Below are 18400 nucleotides of genomic sequence, written 5' to 3' on the forward strand. Positions count from 1 at the left end.
TATAACAGCAGGAGACAATAAAGCACCGTGTATCAGAATAAGCAAGGTCACTCAGACAAGGCAAGGAGGCTGAGTTACGGCTACAGGGCAGTTTCTTCCAGCTACACGCAGAAGCTAGAGGCAGTTTACTTGTGTTCCCAAGCTAACATGAACCCTTTCTCATGGGCTGATTGCCTGTTGAGGCCATAATCTGTGTTCTTCCACACAGGCTGTTTGCCAGCCTTGTGTCTGACAGCTTCACCTAAAATCAGAAGTGTTTTACTGTATAAAACGTTTGTATGTTGCTGGTAATGCATTCTGTCTGTCATGTCTTTGGTGAAGATTTGGAAGTGACATGGAGAAGTGCAAGTTGGAAACTGTTAACTGTATGAATGAGTGATAGACCAGGGAAAGTTGTAGGCTTGGCTCTGATGAGAGATACCGCATCTCGAAGGTTAAAAAAAATCTCACACTTTGAAAATTGTTTTTTGCTGTTCTGTATGTGGCAGTGTCCTGTAGCAGAGAGTTGCAAAATAACCTTTTATTTAGCAGCGGGTGGTGTTATTTGGGTGGAGTAATGATCTCTTCCCACAGGCAGTTTTTCTCCTGTTGTTGTTAATGGCTTCACAGCTACCTCAAGGCAATTTGCCACAAGGCGAAGTCCTGTCCTTTGCCTTTTCTTGGGTGCTCTGTTCCCTCCAGCCACTTCCATGACCTTGTGAGGGTTAGGTTCTGAAAACCAGCCTGGTTAAACCTGGTTGATTTTTTTTCCTTCTTAGCTCCCAGCTGGATCAGAGAATCAGCTCCCTTCTATCACCTTTAGGGCAAGAGATCTGACCTGCAGTTGTGCCCCCAGGTCTGAGCTCACAGCAGCCTCCCCATTCTGAAGAGCAGAGGAACAACTTGTTCAGTCCTGTAGCCATGTGCACAAACCCAGCAAACATTCTAAGTCAAGTTCTTAGTAGTTCTGTGTGAAAACACGTTGCTTTCAAAATTGAAGAAACTGGGGGTATTTTTTCAGCTATGTCTTTAATAAATGTGTTTTTTTTTTTTTTTTGTTAAATCACACATGTCTTTCAGGGTCTGGTATCCAATATTTGCATGAAAACAGAATTATACACAGAGATTTAAAGCCTGAAAATATTGTTCTTCAGGATGAAGGTGGGAAGGTAAGTCACATCTCTGTAAACTGTGAGCAGCTTTGCCTGAGAGAAATAAGAGTAGCTTCTGGCATTGAACTATACTGAAACTCAACTTATTGTTACTCTTCTAACAAATAACTTCATATTCCAAGATAATAAGGTAGAATGCCAAGCTAGAACTGCTGAGTTGCTTTAAATGAAGTTGAGTCTAAGCCAAGGTAGGTGGATGAGGCCAGTGTATGTGGTGAAACAGCAAGTTTCAGTGCAGTGTCGCGTTTCAAAGCTTTACCATGGACTTTCTTCAGAGTTCCTGTTTTGGCTTTCCCCTTCTTGGATGCATGTCACCGCATAGGTTCGGTTTTGTTGGGCTGTTTTTTTTTTCCCCTCTGAATTTGTTCTTCTCATGATCTATTTAAACTGCTTACAGATCATTCACAAAATAATAGACCTGGGTTACGCAAAGGATTTGGATCAAGGAAGCTTGTGCACTTCATTTGTTGGCACACTGCAATATTTGGTAAGACAGTTGTGTTTTGTTTTTTGTGTTTACAAGTGATGTGGTAACACCACATTTTATAGCATTGTAGATGTGTGTGTCAGAACCTACAGAAGTCCCTTGTCACCCTCCTGCTGGTTCCACCTCTGTCCCTCTGGAGCCGTGAGCCACTCGTAGACACAGATTTGTCTCTGCAGCGGTGCTGGATTGCCTGAATTGCCTCTTTCAAAGTGTCCTTGTGTGGTTCTTTTCAGGCTCCCGAACTCTTTGAGAACAAATCCTACTCTGTCACTGTTGACTACTGGAGCTTTGGAACAATGGTGTTTGAATGCATTGCAGGATTTCGGCCTTTCCTACACAATCTCCAGCCATTTACCTGGTAAGACATTCAGCAAAAGAACTGACATATAGTGAAGTGACAGTGTGAACTTCAGTATCAAACTTACTGCTGTTGAATGATGAGGCTTCTTGGTCTGTTAAGTCTTGCAGAAGCTAGTCGTACTTTTATTGCATTAATGATGCCTTGATTGGCAATTTATACATATTGTCCTGGGTGCCTCTGAGCATAATAGTTAATGCAAAACTTTGACATTTGGAAGAAAAAACTTAATTATAATTCATGCTGTTAAACGGGGAAGTAATGTCAGAACAATTTAATTCATGGAGAGGAGCAATACCGTCCTTTGTTCCCCTAGACTGTGAGGTTACTTATTTTTTTAGTAATAAATAATGCACAGCAAGACTTCCTGTTGCAGTGTAGACACATAGGATGTGCTTCCAAATAGCTTAACAAAAATGAGAAGTGAAGGACACTAACTTGCATGTGGAAATATCTCCTTACTCTCTCGTGGCTAGAACAAAGAGCAGAAATGCTTATTGATGTATTCCCACATATTAGCTTGCAATATCAGGACCATATGTATAAAGACTGGTTTTTCAAAGCGCAATTCTGCAACAGAACAAGAACAGTGTGGGCCACCTGCATGCAGCTTCCGTTCCAAATGGGGCTGGCTTAAGAGAGCAGGCTGACCTCCTGGGACAAAAAGTCATTGTCTACCTCACCCCTGGCTGATGGCTGTGGCACAGGCCATGCTTATGCAGGACTTGCACTGGGATATCCTGCTGCTGTGCAAGCAACTGTGCTCTAGGCAAGATGCAAACCAGTGCTAGAGGGAGCCAGAATGAGGAAACAGGTAGAGTTGCCAACAGTGGTTTTTGTAGTGTTGGCTCCGGTAATACATGGTATTTCCAATACTTCTATCTTATATGATTCTCTGGCATCAAGACAAGTGCAGCGACTTTGCCAAATGATTCCTGCAAATTCAAACTGTCTCACAGTTGTGCAGAGGCTGATTTTGTTGGGAGGAGTGCTCTGTTGTCCGCAGATAATTGTTACCTGTTGGTCCTTTGGTTTGATGCTCTCCAGGTGTTCTTGCAAGCAGATGTGAAAATGTTTCCAGAGACAGAGTTAATTGCAAGGACCCTCTTCTTCCAGTTGGAGATAGTTTTGCTAGGTGCATTCTTTAGAAATATCTTCTTCATCCTGAAAATGTTTGTTTTCTAAAGCTAAAGCTAACACTTTTTGCTGATGCTAAGTTTGCTTGGCCCTTTACAGAAATAATATTGTCAGTATACCCATAAAGAATTTGTTTTCTAGGCATGAAAAAATCAAGAAGAAGGATCCAAAGCACATATTTGCTTCTGAAGAAATGAATGGGGAGGTTCGCTTTAGTACCCATTTGCCACAGCCTCACAGCATCTGTAGGTAAGTGTGCCTAGCAAGTGCGGCATAACTCATTGATACTGGAGGGCTCCAACTGAAGCTGAGAATCAAATATAGCTAGTTCAGAACCAATACTTTGAGCTTTCTTGCACTGTGTACTGTCTTTAAAAGCGTTACTGATAATAAACTTATGTGCTTTTGATGTGGATAAATGTGGAAGAGAGCCTTGTGGGAGACAAAGGGACATGGCCAACCATTTTTTCAGCCGTCTGTGGGGACAGGACAAGAGAAAATAGCCATAGACTGGAGCACAGGAAGTTCTGCAACAATATGAGTAAGAACTTCTTCACGGTGAGGGTTATGGAGCCCTGGAATGGGCTGCTCAGAGAGGTTGTGAGTCGCTTCTGGAGATATTCAAGACCCGTCTGGATGCCTACCTGTGTAGCCTGCTGCAGGGGGCCTGCCTGCTTTGCAGCAGAATTGAACTCGATTTCTAGAGGTTCCTTCCAGCCCCTACAATTCTGTGATTCTTCCAAGCAGCTCTGCAGCGTGACGATGGTTGTTCTGTAGATAGAGCTTTGCTTTTTAAGACTCTGGTTTACTAAGTGAGTTTAGTGTGTGAGAATATCTGCCTTCTCTTTCTCATGGTTCTTTTGTTTTGAAATTCATTATTATTGTTGTTTAGTTTAATTGTAGAACCAATGGAAAGTTGGTTGCAACTGATGCTGAATTGGGATCCAGAACAGAGGGGTGGAGGCTTAGATCCTGAAACCAATTCTCCAAAGTGCTTCCTACTGATGGATCACATACTGAATTTGAAGGTGAGTGTAGTTTTACTGGGCTCAATGGAAACATTTCAGAGAACAGGAATTGTGCTCAATACAGCAACGCTATAATCCTGGCATCATCTAGCTTCTGGGTTTTGAGGGATCTTTTTGCTGGTGTTGAAAAGTAAGTGTGTATTCAGCCTGTCTGGCACATATCTGAGGACAGAATATCATATGCTATATTAATCACTAGCTTTCTTCTTGTAGCTGAAGAATGATCCTATATTCCTGCCTGTCATCTTATTAAGGACTCAGCGAGCTCAACTGACTGTTTGATATTTGCTAATGACTGTTAATTTTGAACTGTATTACTGATACTGTGACTCCAGGTTTGTGTACTAGTAGTAGATCAGAAATTGTATTCACTTGGCTGTTCCCCTTCAAGCGATTTATTGGAGCTCTGCTGAAGTGAGACTAGCTGAGGCAAAAGTGCGTTGAAGCCGGAGGATAATCTGAAAGAATTCCAAAGGAATTAGAGACAGAAACACAAAGCACGGCAATGATTGGGACCTGTCACAATCTGCTTATTGTGATGTGGTTTGAGACCTACAGTTTCCACCCAGATACAGTAAAAACAGAGAAAGCCATGAGAGCAGTGAGAAGACAGGCAGAGGTATGTCGCAGTTGTTTTATATGGAGGAATTGGACTCCCCTTCTTGAAAGCAGTGCTGGCTACTTCAGAGACAACAGACTTGAGATGGCCTCTGTGTTAGCTTGTTGCTATTCTTTTGGTGTAATTAAGCTGCAGTGCGGCTTGTGGAGTTGTGAGGGGATTTGGTCATAGTTTTCTGATACTGAGTTAAAAGTTACAAGTCTGGATGTTATGATGTGAGGCTTTACACCTGCACTAAATTATTGTAGTCGTTAAAACTTTATGGCTACATACACCCTCCAAGGCTATTGTGTGCATTGTCTTGGATAGCCAGTGACTTGTAATTAAGTTGCACTCTTTTTTACAGATTGTACACATCCTAAATATGACCTCTGCCAAGATTGTTTCATTTCTCTTGCATCCCGAGGAAAGTCTTCATTTTCTTCAGAATCGAATTGAGTCTGAAACTGGAATAAGCACTGGAAATCAGGAACTGCTCTTGGAAACAGGAATTTGCCTGGACCCCCGGAAACCTGCTTCCCAGTGTGTTATTGATGGCGTAGTAAGAATGATTCTGTTCATTTAATGTCTTTCCCACTTTTAGGGAATTTGAAATCTTCAGGAAGATTAATTGCTTTGATCTCATCCCACTTGAGATAATTTACTCTATGTAGCATGATTTTGTTGGATAACAGATTCCTATGGTTATATTCCGACTAAATCTTTAAAGTAAGTTGCTAGCAAAGGGTCCTGTGCTTCTGTAGAATCTATCAAAATCAATTTTTTAAGGCATTGGGTATGAAGAGTTTCTGATGACAATAACAAGTTCATTTTGTAACCAGATTTTCTCTTGTTTGTGCAGAGGGGCTGGGATAGCTACATGGTCTACTTGTTCGATAAAAGCAAAACTGTCTATGATGGACCCTTTGCTTCTCGGAGTCTGTCTGAGTGTGTAAATTATATTGGTAAGTATGCTGGAGGGCACCTTTCACCTGAAAGCATTACTTCTTGTTTAATGTGGAAGTTGATTTGCCTTATTAATCTCTGTGTGTATCTTGAAGGTCAGCCTCTGACTCAAAGAGGACCATTTAAGAACCTGTAGCAGCCTAGCAAGATGTTATCTACAGTGCTGTTATCTCTACATTTTATAGATTTAATTGTTCAGAGCATCCATTGCCTACTCTTTCGGAACTCTTCTGTAGAGCTTTGGTAGCTTGAGCAGGTGCTTTAGGTGCAGAATTAATGGATAAAACAAACCACGGGTCCTGCCTTCTCTCACAATTCACAGTGTTATGCCATATCTTTTCATGCCAGTAGCCAAAATGCTCAAAGAAATCAAAGCATCACATAGCAAATGAGCAGTTCTAATGTGTCTCGATCTCTTAGTTTAGATACCTGAAGAGGAATAGGGAATGTTGTAAGCACTAGACTCCTTTTCTAGAGTTGTTCTTTCATTTAGGTGCAATTGTGTTTCTCTTGTATTCAGTACAGGATAGTAAAATACAACTGCCAATTCCTCAGCTCCGCAAGGTATGGGCAGAAGCAGTTCACTACGTCATTGGGCTAAAAGAAGATTACAGCAGGCTTTTCCAGGGCCAGAGAGCTGCCATGTAAGTTGTTATTCAGAGGACTCAGTATTATGCAAACACGGAGACTGACTGGAAGCGTGCAGCTCAGGGGACTCCTGATTACTAAAAGTTTTACAGCTCTTCTATACTTCTACCTTATGAAGTGTGTTTGGGCTGGGAACTTAAACAGCTCCATTAATTCTATTTCATGGTGCCTGATGTTGATAACAATTGAAAAAACTTGAATGCAGTCACAGACTTGTAGAATAGCCAGGGTTGTCAGAGACCTCTGGAGGTCATCTGGTTCAGTCCCTTCTCATGCAGCTTGTCCAGAACTATGTGCAGGTGGTTCTGGAATATCTCTGAGGATGAAGATTCTGCAGCTTTTTTGGGCAACCTGTGCCAGCGCTCATTGAACGGTCTAAAAAAAAATAAAAAAATGAAAGAAAAAAGTGTTTCCTGATGTTCACATGGAACCTTGCACATTTCAGTTTTGGCCCATTGCCTGTTGTCATGTCACTGAGAACCACTGAAATAAGCCTCCTTCATCTTTAAACTTTCCTTCAAATATTTGCATACAGTAATGCCCGTTCAGCTTCCTCTACTTGCTCATCCTCCTATGAGTGATTTTCCAGAACCTTAGTCATCTTTGTTGCCCTTAGTTGAACTCCCTCCAGTATATCCATGTCTCTTTTGCACCAGTGAACCCGGAACTGGGCTCTGTCCTCCAGGAGTGGCTTCACCTGTGCTGACATGAGTGGATTGATCAACTCAAGCTGCTGGCAGCACTGCTCACAGTACAGCCCAGGGCATTTGTTTCACAGGTGGCAGAATCGGGGAAACCCTTTGCCATGTTTGTAGGGTTTTATCCTATGGGACTGAGTTGGCAGCAGATGGGCAGTATTACATGTCTCAGACAGTAAAAAAGATGACAGCATTCACCAGGGGCCACATGGACTACAGGAGCCTGTGTATGCTAAAAATAGTCCCCATTGCAAAGATTGCTTAATTGACACACAAAAAAAATTAAAAAAAAAAAAAAAAAAAAAAAAGGAAATGAGAAAGGACTTTCTCTTTTGTTTGCTGAGGACCTGCAGCCTCTAAGGGTGAGATGGAGTCCGTGACCCCACTGACACTCCATGTTCTAAACATCTCACTGTTTTTTTTTTCTTGTTCATCATGTCTTCCCTTCAGGTAATGTGACAGCTTCTTTGGTTGCTGACCACATAAATCCACATACCCTTTTCAGCTAATGTGATGTTCTTCTTTCATTTGTTAGGCTGAGTCTCCTTCGGTATAATGCCAACCTAATCAAAATGAAAAACAATATGGTATCAGCATCTCAGCAACTGAAAGCAAAGCTGGAATTCTTTCACCAAAGCATTCGCCTTGACCTGGAGAGATACAGTGACCAGATGGCTTACGGCATATGTACATATTTTTGTAATACTTTCCTGGGTGCCTTGTCTGATTTTGTAAAGGATTGGGCTGACTAATCTGACCACTGTGGGTAGGAACTAGCTTAAAAGAAAATGTATGCAGGACCTGCCATTGTGTTTCTCAGCATCTTTATGTTTTCTTTCTGGGGGAAGGAGAGGAATTTGGCACAAGCAAAGGCAGGAAGTTAATAAGTATAAGATGTCTCTATAACTGCAGGCATAATAATACATGTCAGCTGTTCCCCATTAAGAGTGCCTGGGTCATGGCTTCTGCTTGGAGATTCAATCTAATTCTGTTTGTCTTTAAATTCAACTAATGCATGCAAAGCTTGTGTCGTGATTTCTTTTTGTCATCTGTAGCTTTTTACAAATTAACAAATCTTTTCTCTTAAGCTTCAGAAAAGATGCTGAAAGCATGGAAGGAGATGGAAGAGAAGGCCTCTCATTGTGCCCAGGTAGGCACCTGGTTGTTTGAATCTAGTGGTTTGAGCAAAACCAAAGCAAAATTCACTAGACTGTTTGTCTATATAGGAGAGTAGGCTGTAGAGAAATGTTGTTTCCTGCCAAAGAGGAGTGGTGGTGTTGTAGCCAAGAGTCTTCTATATTGATTTTGTTGCACACAAAAATGTACATTGCTAAAATTGAAAATAATACTAGTCACTTACTAGGCAGTGATCTGAAAATTGCAGTATATAAGAATACAGACGTAAATTCCTTGCAAGTAAGCAGGCAAATTAAGTATTGGTAAAATAAATTAGAGTCATTCTTAAGAAATTCAGAATGGAGCTAGAATCTGTTCTTACTGAGAGTTGTCCTCTGTCCCAAGCTTGTAACGTTGCCATGGCCAAAGCGTAGGACCTGGCATTTGGTTTTGTTGAACTTCATCCCAATGGGCTCAGCCCAGTGATCCAGCCTGTCCAGATCCCTCTGAAGGGCCTTCCTACACCCAGGCAGATCGACACTTCCTCCCAGCTTGATGTCACCTGCAAACTTAATGAGGATGCACTCAATCCAGGTCATCAGTGAATATACTGAGCAGGACAGGCCCCAGTACCGACCCCTGGGGACCACAGCTCACAACCAGTCGCCAGCTGGATTTAACTCCATTCACCACCACTCTCTGGGCCTGGCCCTCCAGCCAGTTGTTTACCCAGCAAAGAGTTAATCTGTCCAAGCCACATGATGCCAGCTTCTCCAGTAGAATACTGTGGGAGACAGTGTGAAAGACTTTGTCCTGTGAAAAAGGCTAGAATCCTGATCTCTGTATTTTGGGAGTATTTCAATTTTACTTCCATTGAAAGTAGTAAGGAGATAGAGGCCTTCTTGACATAGAACAATTCTGCTGTTGTTCTGTCCTGTCCTTTACAGGGGGAAAAAGTAAGCTTTTAGCTGTGAAAACTAAGGACAGAAGTAGAATGATCATAAAGGTTTATTGTCAAAAGCTGTTCCTTCTTCTTTTCTCCTGAGTATACTGAACAAAGCCTGGGAGGCAGAAGCCATTCAGAAGGGACACAAAGAGAAAACAAAGCATCTGTAATGTATTTCTTAGAGTACAGGTCTAAAATATTTCAGAAAGTAGTCTCTATTATGTCTCATCTATTGAAAGCTGTCAAGCTTTTCACTCACTCCTGGTCCTCAACAGGACAAGGGAGTTCATATGATAAAAAAGCTTGCTGGTTACAATACATACAGGGAGATGGCTCAGCAGTTACCATCTTCCCAGTCCTTTCAGTGGAGTGCTGGGTCTTCTCTAACATGGTGAAGCTCTTGGTCTCTTCACACAGAGACCACCCTTTCAGCCCTGCTACCAAAACCTTGCCATATGAACCCAATATGCTCCTTATAGGAAACAAGAAATTACAATGGTGGCTGCTTCTAGCAGAATAATTCAAAGCTGTCAACAGCTGTTTCTAGGAAATACAGAGTATCAACAAGCATTTGCTTTGCAGAGCCTGAGAACTATGAGCTATCTTCAACCCTTGCAGTCCAGTTGTAGTCACACCATGTACATTTATCAGGAATGGAAATCGATACACTCTGTAATACACAGCGATACCTTGGACTATCCAGCAGGCAGCGTAACTTCTATGAGACGCAGTTACAGTCTTTATGGTGGGCCACAGTGCTCCAGATAGAGACAAGCAGCAGGGCTTACCTCACATTTTTCTTATGACCTCCTTTGATCATGTGGCTTCTCACTTATTGTTTTGTTCTTTACCTGTCATCCCTTTCTGGTGTCTCATCCCATTTACATACCTTCACACCAAATACTTCCTCAGTTTCAGTAATAAGTGTGTTCCAGAAAACATTCCCTCTGCAGATCCTCCAGACTCAGGTCAGAAAGGAAAAGATGAAGTATCCCAGAATGCTTTCTTAGGAAGGCAGTTTCTTCACCACTCAATTGTGTTGTGCCAGATCAGTATCCACTGTCCATGGTTCCAAGATGGTAACCTGTGTTTTCTCAACCATGCCAGAGATCTCCAGTGTATATTGGGCACCACTTGGCTTCTCCTTGTGCTTGAGAAGATTGTTGTTCATTGCCTTATCTGACTGTGTAGAGGCTTGATATAAGGCTGGTATTTCTGTATTGCTTCGAGGAAGATGTGAAAAACTAGAGAAATGTCAGGCCAAAATGCATGTGGGAATGTAACATATGAGAGCACCTTCTATTCACACTATAAGAACAGGAGAAAATGTCTCTGCTGCTGGGACATTTGTAGACCCAGAGTGTGTATGTGCAACTTGTATTTTGAAGAGCTGTGATTACTGAGGAAGCTGATTTTTCTCATTCATGTTGTGAATGCAAATGATATCACTGAGTAACCTCAGTTGTTATAACAGCTGTCATGTTGAAGAGTCTTTATCTCCTGCAGGGAGCCAGCCCATTGTCCAAAGTAGTATTCTGTAGATTTTTATTCTTGCTGTTCTCCTTCAGTTTGATTTGTAGCTGCATTTCCCCATAGGCTGAAGATATTGGATATCTAGATGAACAGATCATGGCTCTGCACACAGAGATTGTGGAGCTTCAGAAGAGTCCATATGCAAGGCGCCAGGGAGAAGTCATGGAGAGCCTGTAAGTTCTTTACTTACTGTTTTTATTGTGCATTAACAGATGTCTGAGTGATGTTTTAATCTGTTGTAATGTCAGCGTTTTCAAAATGCGTTTCTCACTTTTTTGCAAGCTGAGTGTACAGAGCAGTCCTGCAATCAGTTTAAGATTATTCTGCTGCTAAGTGGGAAGGTCCTACCTTCTGTGTATCTGCCTTCCTCTTGAAGATAAGTGATCATTTAGCAGTATTGTAAAGCAGATTTTGACACTGATCTGTCCATGAATTATTAGCATTCAGTCAAAGGAGCAAGCTCACCTAGCTTACCTAACCAATCTGCAGCTGCACAATGCCTGGACCTCTGGAAACATGGGGAAAACAGCTGGGAAGGCCAAAACAACAAGATTAAATTTGTTGATAGTAAGAGCTCTTCTAACTAACTTTGAGTATTCTGAGAGGAAGCATACGTTCTCCTCGTATACAATTTCCTCTCTGCAAAGCTAAGTCAACTAAGTTACTTTTTGTCCATCTATAGTCACTGATACAGCACAACTGGGCCCAGGGGAGGAAGTGGCAGTGGAAAGAAACTCTCTCTTGCAGCAGTAGTCCACATTCACATGAGCTTAAACTACTGATGAAGTTGCCTTCTAAAGTGTTGTTTGTAGCACTTTCACTACTGAGAGCACAAGGCTGCATCAGCGTTTTTCAAGGTGCTTAAAGTATACCCTGAGCTGTTGTTCAGTATAGTCTAGTGCTATGAAGATACAATTCTGCACTATTGTTCTTAACAAGGAGTGGAGAACAGATTGGTTCTCCTGTTTTTTCAGTTTTTCAGGCTGTAGCAAAGCATACTGCTTAAGATTTGATGTATGCAGCCCTAAGACACAGGTGGGTCCTGTGTGGTCTGTCAGACTAGTTGTGCACTGGATGCTAATGCTCTCTTTTTTTCCCTGTGCAGCAGGAGAAAAGAGCACCCCTCCCCTGTCATAGGCTGCTGCAGAGCTCTCAAGACAGATAACTATGAAATATGCTAGAAATGCTCACATACATAAAGAGAAGAAGTTTGCATGATTTCTTGAAATTATATTGGGGGGATGTAGAGGCAGTTAAGGGAAGAAGTCTGGTGTGGGCCCAAGAACTAGCTAAACTGCTGCTTGTTGGAATATTTGAGAGAAACAACATATACTTCATGGGAGGAAAAGAAACACTGTCCTATTGTTTGTGCTGTGGATGTTTCTTTTCATTTGCAGAATGTCACTAAAATTGACCAGGCAACATAAGCAGAACGGGAACAAGAATTTCTGAGGCAGTTGTGCAGACATACCTTTAGTCACGAAAATGAGATTTTGCAGTTAATGATACTACAGAAAGAGAATACAGCTGAGCCATGTGAAGGCATATGAATATATATATTTTTTTCTTTCCTTTTGAAGGGAACAGAGAGCCATAGACCTGTACAAGCAATTAAAAACAAGACCTCCAGGTATGGAAGCAGGTTGTTTGGAGACTGCTCTGCATTTGTGCCCAACAACTAACTTTCACTAACTTTTTTCAACTCAGTTCCTGCAACTCTGAAAATACTGTTTAGGAGAAGTCAAGTCATTGTCAAGAACATACCTCAAGCCAGTTTCTTCTTGTTGCTGAGCCAGGAGTTCTTCTGAATTCCTATAGTACTGTTCCTCAGTCATGGGTTTGTCCTATGATTTTCATGCTTGAGTATCTTAAACAACTCTGTATGCCTTCTGACATTCCCTAACATTTTCTTTCTCCAAGTACTACTCCTTTACTCCTCCAGACTCAGGAAGAACTGCCATTCCTGTGTCATCACTCCAGCCAAATGGCAATCTTTTTTCTCGTAATAACTCAATTATTCCTGATGGAGCCTCATGTTTGGGCATTACATGTTCTGAATGTGGTACCTGGTGAGCAAGGAAGAGTTAGTTGCTTGTGCATTTGACAACTACCTACAGTCCTTACTGAAGCCTTTATCTGTGGAAAGAAGAGATGTTTAAGAAAAGCTGTGCCTAATGAGAAATTATAGCCAACCTATGATTTTCTGAACTGTGTTTAAGTGTGTTTGCCCGCTCGTTAAGTGACTTTCCTTGTCTGTGGGCATGAACGAGGGGAAGTGAGTGGCTCCTCACTGAGCATTTTACTAATGTAATGATTGCTGTTCCTTCCAGATCATGCGTACAGTGACAGCACAGACATGGTGAAGATTATTGTGCAGACTGTTCAGAGCCAAGACCGAGTTCTAAAGGAGCTCTTTGGCCATCTCAGGTACACTGCTCAGAAGAATAAAGGCAGCTTTTGGCATTTGTGTCTTTGGGTCAGAACCCAAATGTTCCATTCACAGATAAGGACTTCTCATAGCATTATTAATTATTCTACTTGTGTCTGTGTTGAATTTCCACTTTTTTATTCTAAGACACATAGCTAATGCATATAGCTAGTAGGAAGTGAGAGGAAAATGCAATAGCTTGTGCTGTTAGTAGCCAAGGGTTTACCTTAAAATTGGGCAGCTCTGCTCATGCTTATGTTGGAATTTGAATCTTTAAAAAGAAAAAGAATAGTGTAACAGCTGAGAAAAAAACAGTGATTTGTTCATTAATTCCTCAAACAGCTCAAACAAAAAAAGCATTACATGGATCTCAGTAGTCAGCAAAACATGATCTATCCTTATTTTCAGCTGTGGCTTATGGGTAATAGATCCCACAGAGAAAGTTGCCAGCTTAGGTACATCAGAGATGTACAGAGACTTGCATAGACCAAAGAAAATTAAAATACCATGATTGAGTTTCTGTATTGTCTCTCATCATCAGGATCAATTTTTGTACCTCAGATAAGAGCTTATATTCTTGGTATTAGTAGTAGTGTTGTCTGCCCACTTTTTTTGAGTCTTAACCGGACAGAGAAAAATCCAGGGGTCCCTCCAGTCTTGCACGTTTTAAACCTGCAGCTACCACAATGTTGAGCTAAGAGAAAGGGATGTTCTCACTGAATTTTCCTTGAATCTCAAGATGAGGCTACTTCAGTCTTGCTAAAAGCTCAATGCCATTGAGCTTACAAGCTGGAATTAACTCTGTTTTGGTTTTGTTATAGCAAGCTCTTGGGCTGTAAGCAGAAGATCATTGACTTGCTTCCAAAGATTGAAGTGGCTCTAAATAACATCAAAGAAGCTGATAACTCGGTGATGCAGATGCAAGGCAAAAGACAAAGGGAGATATGGCATTTGCTGAAAATTGCTTGCGTGAGTAGATTCTGGATGAGTCGTTTGCACTTCCTTCCACTGCAAGAACCAGGGGACATCAAATGAAGCTGTAAAGAAAAAAACTCAAAACAAAAAAGAGGTGCTTCCACACAATAGTTACGTTACTGTAGAGAAAGGAAGTTTGACATGCTAAAAGTTCACACAGATTTAGAGGGACAGTAGACAGATTCATGGAAGAGAAGTCCAGCAAAGGAATCCTTGGTCCCAGAATGGCCCCAGTCCTCAAATGGCAAATTGCTGGAGGCTGGAATGCAGTGCATGTAACATAGCATGAGATGAGCCTCAATCTTATGTTCTCTGAGTGTATTGCAGGGTGTATACTGGGATAGGTAAACCAGTCTGCTCTTTTAAACCTATCATTATGTTAGTATTTCTGCAAAAGTAAACTGGGTGCTTTCTTAAATAGTGTCAGGTGTTTGAAGAATACACTTGATTTTTACACATCATTTCTAGTGGCTATACAACCAAAACTATCTCTTGATTTCCATATGCCAACATTTAAGATCAGCTTAGGAAACATATCACAAAAATGAGTTTCTTCTTTCTAGACTCAGAGCTCTTCTCGTTCACTGGTAAGCTCCAGCCTAGAAGGGACAGCCTCAACTCCTGCAGCCACGTGGGTCCCCCAGAGCTCCTCAGAATATGCACCTCACCCTCTTTCATCTATGGCAACTCCTGGAGATGGGTAAGAGCAACAAGGAAAGGATGCTGCTGCAGAGAGCGGAGTCATTGTAACCGCTGTGTACGCATACATTCTGAAACCATGTTCTCTGCTGACGATGTTTCCAGTGCTCAGGGGGCCTGACCTATATACGCGTCTTTACCACATCCCACATGGTGGGCTTTGGATATGCTAGAGAGAGCATTTTGGAATACTAAACTGCCTCTGAAGGCAACATTGTTCAGTTCCTGACTGGTGTTTTTTAATAACTTCCTTCTGTCCATGCCACAGCAGTGCCCAGGGCCACAGCAAAAGGCAGACTTGGAGCCAAAATGCAGTTTCTTTTCATGCCCAAGCTCTAGTGCAGGTGCCAGATAAATCAGGCCATATTTAATACTTCTCACAGCTTAAGTTTTAAAAGTCTTAATTGAAATGGAGGTCTGAAGTTGGAGTCATGAGTAAACAATGTTTTATTTCATCCTTTCAAAACAGTTTTGGTACCTCATATATTACTAACACTACAAAACCTCAGGAGTTTGGTTAACTCTTTCTTCACAAACCTCCATGCTCCAATCCTGAGCAAGTTCCACATACCACTCTCAGGTAAAGCTTTTGATCTCCATCAGTTAGCACTGTGCACTTAATTTCTTTCATATCTCAGCCTAGCTGAGACAAGAGAGTTGACAGGAGTTGAGGGTTTTGGTGGTGTTTTTTTTTTTCTTTTCCTTTTCTTAGTTCATTAATAGTTTTAATTCCAGGCAGCCTAACAGAAGGAGGGCACCCCTCAAAGACTGCTCAACACTCAGTGTGCAGCAGTGCAGGTATTGTGGAGCTATAGCAGGGCTTACATGCACAAACATTTCATTTATCAATCCATTTGGCCATGTCTTTCTTTTTGGGCCTAAAATATCTAAGTTCTGAAGATACACATTTTCTAAGCATGCTTTCGCTGGAAGTCAGTTTTCTGAAACCTTTAGCCATGCTTCCTGCTTCCTCCTTTCTGTCTGCTGCTGCAGGGCATATTCCACCTCCTAGTGATACAGGTTGATCACCCTTTAATGGGTGCTTTCCTGAGCAAAGTGCTTTTGTGTGGCCTCAGAGATCCTCTTCAAAATCTGGCTTCACTATATGAGGCACTGTACAGAGAGCTGAAAGATGTAAGCCTTGTGGTGAATCGGCAGTGATTTCAGGCCCCTTGTACTCAGCTCGTTCCCCATGTTCTCATAAGGCTGAACTTCAGAGTGGTTTGTGTACTTCCTCTGTAGGGAAGGAGAATAAATCAAGACTTGTAGGGTGAGGATATGCAGGATGCTACCTCCAGGCATGTTTTGTGCCCTAAAAGGCAGCTCCTATAATTGCAGAGAACTGTTAGTTCTTGGTGTTTTACCTTTTTTCTTCAGTGCAGAACCTACTGAGGTCAGTGTTAACTTTTTTAATATCTGCCCTGTTATGCCTTCCCTACAGGGAAAACTTTGTTGATGTGATAGAGGAGAACCTGAATTATCTTGATCGCTTTAGCAGTATGTTGCAGGAGGCAAGAGAAGAGCAGAATAACAGCTTGACGGTAAGCTTGTTGGTATTTTCTGGGGACCTGACTTTCACAGCCACATCAGAGTCCTCTGTGGGTATGGAGTACTCCTTAACCACTCCTTAATTATTTGTGATTATGTGAATTGCTGTAGTTGGCATATGATGTCTGTCACCCCCCCCGGATTCTGCTAACATGCTGGTCCTTGTGGAAAGCAGCCTGCATGGAGCCATTTTCTTGTTATTAAATTAAGCTGTCATGGTGAAAGTGGGGCTTTAGAGAGTCCTAAGAAGGCTTTTTGCAGAAGTTGTTCTTAGAAATAGCACAACATGACAGAAATGTTGATGCAGTCTGAAACTGTTCCCGAGCTACTGATTCAGGCTGGTAAGTTACTGCTCAAATGGGCCCCGTCACCAGGAGGATGAAGAGCATCACAGAACAACACGAGGTTTCTTGAGAAGGTTCTCAGCTGATTTTAGGTCTGTTTCGTAGAAACACCAATACAGATATAATAAGGCAATCAGACTGACCTTTTTACAAAGGAGAAGAGTCAATACAGTTTCTGTCAGCTTGACATTGCCTCAGTTTATGTCACAAATTATCGCAGTCCTGTAGGGAAGTCAAGGATCTCTGAGGAAGTGAGATTCACTGATAGGATCTAACTTGGATTTTTCAGAAGCTACTTACAGTGTCTCTTCAGGGTTAGCATCCGTTCTTACGAGATAAAAAGTTACAACTGTTTATCTGTTATAACTACAGAAATAAGGAACAGGGGGTTGGAAAAATGAAGGCGGTTGGTGAAATGGAGCTCTTAAAACTTTTAAAAATGTTAATTCCTGGGCATTTTAATGTTGTGCTGTTTATGAATCGTAGTATACAGTGAACCAAGAGTTTACTGGAGTTGCTAAGTTACTCAGGATGAATTCAGTGAAAACTTAATAGCAAATGAAAACTCATCAGCATAAGTTGCTATTGCTGAGAGGAGGAGGAAGCTCTTTGACTGGATTCCTACCTGTTATTCTTACCTATGTCTCTGTCGTCTCCCACATCTCAGCCCATGGTGCAAGGTCTGAATCTGACATATTTTAACCCAGAAAGATTATCCTTTCTTGTGGAATCATGCTCTGCCAATCAATACTTTTGGTTACGCTTTCCCTTTCTCCTTGTATCATGACACAGAAGTTAAACAACAGGAAAGCAGCAGAAAATGAGGTTTGTTCTCTTAAAGTCACTCAAAAGAACACAAGGGAAAGAAATCAATAAGATCTTTTCTCTCTGTTTTTGCATAAACACGACTGGGAGCCTTTTTTTCCTTTTGTTTGTGTTTCTGTACTGCCTGTACCATCACTAGGGCCAGTAGCAGTAGGTTGTGTACAGACACAGCATCATTCTCAGAGCAAGACAGCCAGTGCCATGCCTGGGTGTTATAAGTGTGGGGAGAGCAGCCCAGTCACGGTGAGCCCTTTCATGAAACAGTGAGGATTTTTCCAGCTGTGATGGAATGATTATGTGGAGGATAGAGACGTGCTAGATAGTGAATCTTTTGTCTCCACCTCTCAGTGTTTTTTCCTTGCTTCCTCTTTCAGAACTTCGACTGGAGCTGGCTGAAGTAGGCCCAGGAGCTGTACTGCTTCCTGCCTGTGTGCAGACAGCTGGCTGCAGCCCCACGCTGTGTGCCCCATCACGTCTTGGTTTGGACATGTGGATTGCCAAGGCTGCGGGGCCAGCAGCAGATATATGAAACTGGCACTGTTTTACGGACTGTGGCCTCCTTGTGCCTTCAACACAGCGAGCACTCTGTACGGCAGGGACGTGGCACGCACTGCATCGCCCTGAGGAAGCAGCCACCCTCAAGGGCAGCACCCTTGCCCGGGGCTGGGCCTACAGCTGCAGAGGAGATGTGGGCCCTGTGAGGGTCCATCGGGCCCCGCAGCAGAGGGCAAGGGGAGGCCGGGGCTGGCAGCCGCGGGGCCCAGCGGAACGTTTGTAATGTATCGACGGGTGCGTGTGTGTATTTTAAGCAGATTTTTATTGTTAATAAACGCGGTTCATAGTCTGCGGCGGCCTTGTTCAGAGCGGGGGCTCTGGTCCTGTGACGTCATCATAGGGCGCCGCGCGGCGCTGGCT

At 42.3% G+C, this 18400-nt stretch overlaps 1 protein-coding gene across 2 annotated transcripts in view; it reads left to right on the plus strand.

The window, feature by feature from the left end:
• The window catches only part of CHUK (component of inhibitor of nuclear factor kappa B kinase complex), a 22865-nt gene extending 4536 nt beyond the window's left edge, over positions 1-18329 (plus strand). The window contains exons 5-21 of one of the 2 annotated variants that reach the window (NM_001012904.2): positions 1060-1148; positions 1549-1638; positions 1872-1996; positions 3275-3382; positions 4026-4161; positions 5127-5321; positions 5622-5724; positions 6246-6369; positions 7607-7758; positions 8160-8221; positions 10730-10839; positions 12247-12296; positions 12997-13093; positions 13916-14063; positions 14633-14769; positions 16210-16309; positions 17860-18329. In NM_001012904.2, the coding sequence (NP_001012922.2) occupies positions 1060-1148; positions 1549-1638; positions 1872-1996; positions 3275-3382; positions 4026-4161; positions 5127-5321; positions 5622-5724; positions 6246-6369; positions 7607-7758; positions 8160-8221; positions 10730-10839; positions 12247-12296; positions 12997-13093; positions 13916-14063; positions 14633-14769; positions 16210-16309; positions 17860-17886 (1853 nt within the window). In that variant the 3' untranslated portion in view covers positions 17887-18329. The remainder of the gene's footprint in view (positions 1-1059; positions 1149-1548; positions 1639-1871; positions 1997-3274; positions 3383-4025; positions 4162-5126; positions 5322-5621; positions 5725-6245; positions 6370-7606; positions 7759-8159; positions 8222-10729; positions 10840-12246; positions 12297-12996; positions 13094-13915; positions 14064-14632; positions 14770-16209; positions 16310-17859) is intronic. The other variant, XM_015278675.4, reaches the window with a different exon arrangement.
• The last annotated feature ends 71 nt before the right edge of the window (positions 18330-18400 follow it).

The sequence above is a fragment of the Gallus gallus genome, chromosome 6 (assembly GCF_016699485.2).
Source record: "Gallus gallus isolate bGalGal1 chromosome 6, bGalGal1.mat.broiler.GRCg7b, whole genome shotgun sequence".
NCBI classification, from domain to species: domain Eukaryota; kingdom Metazoa; phylum Chordata; class Aves; order Galliformes; family Phasianidae; genus Gallus; species Gallus gallus.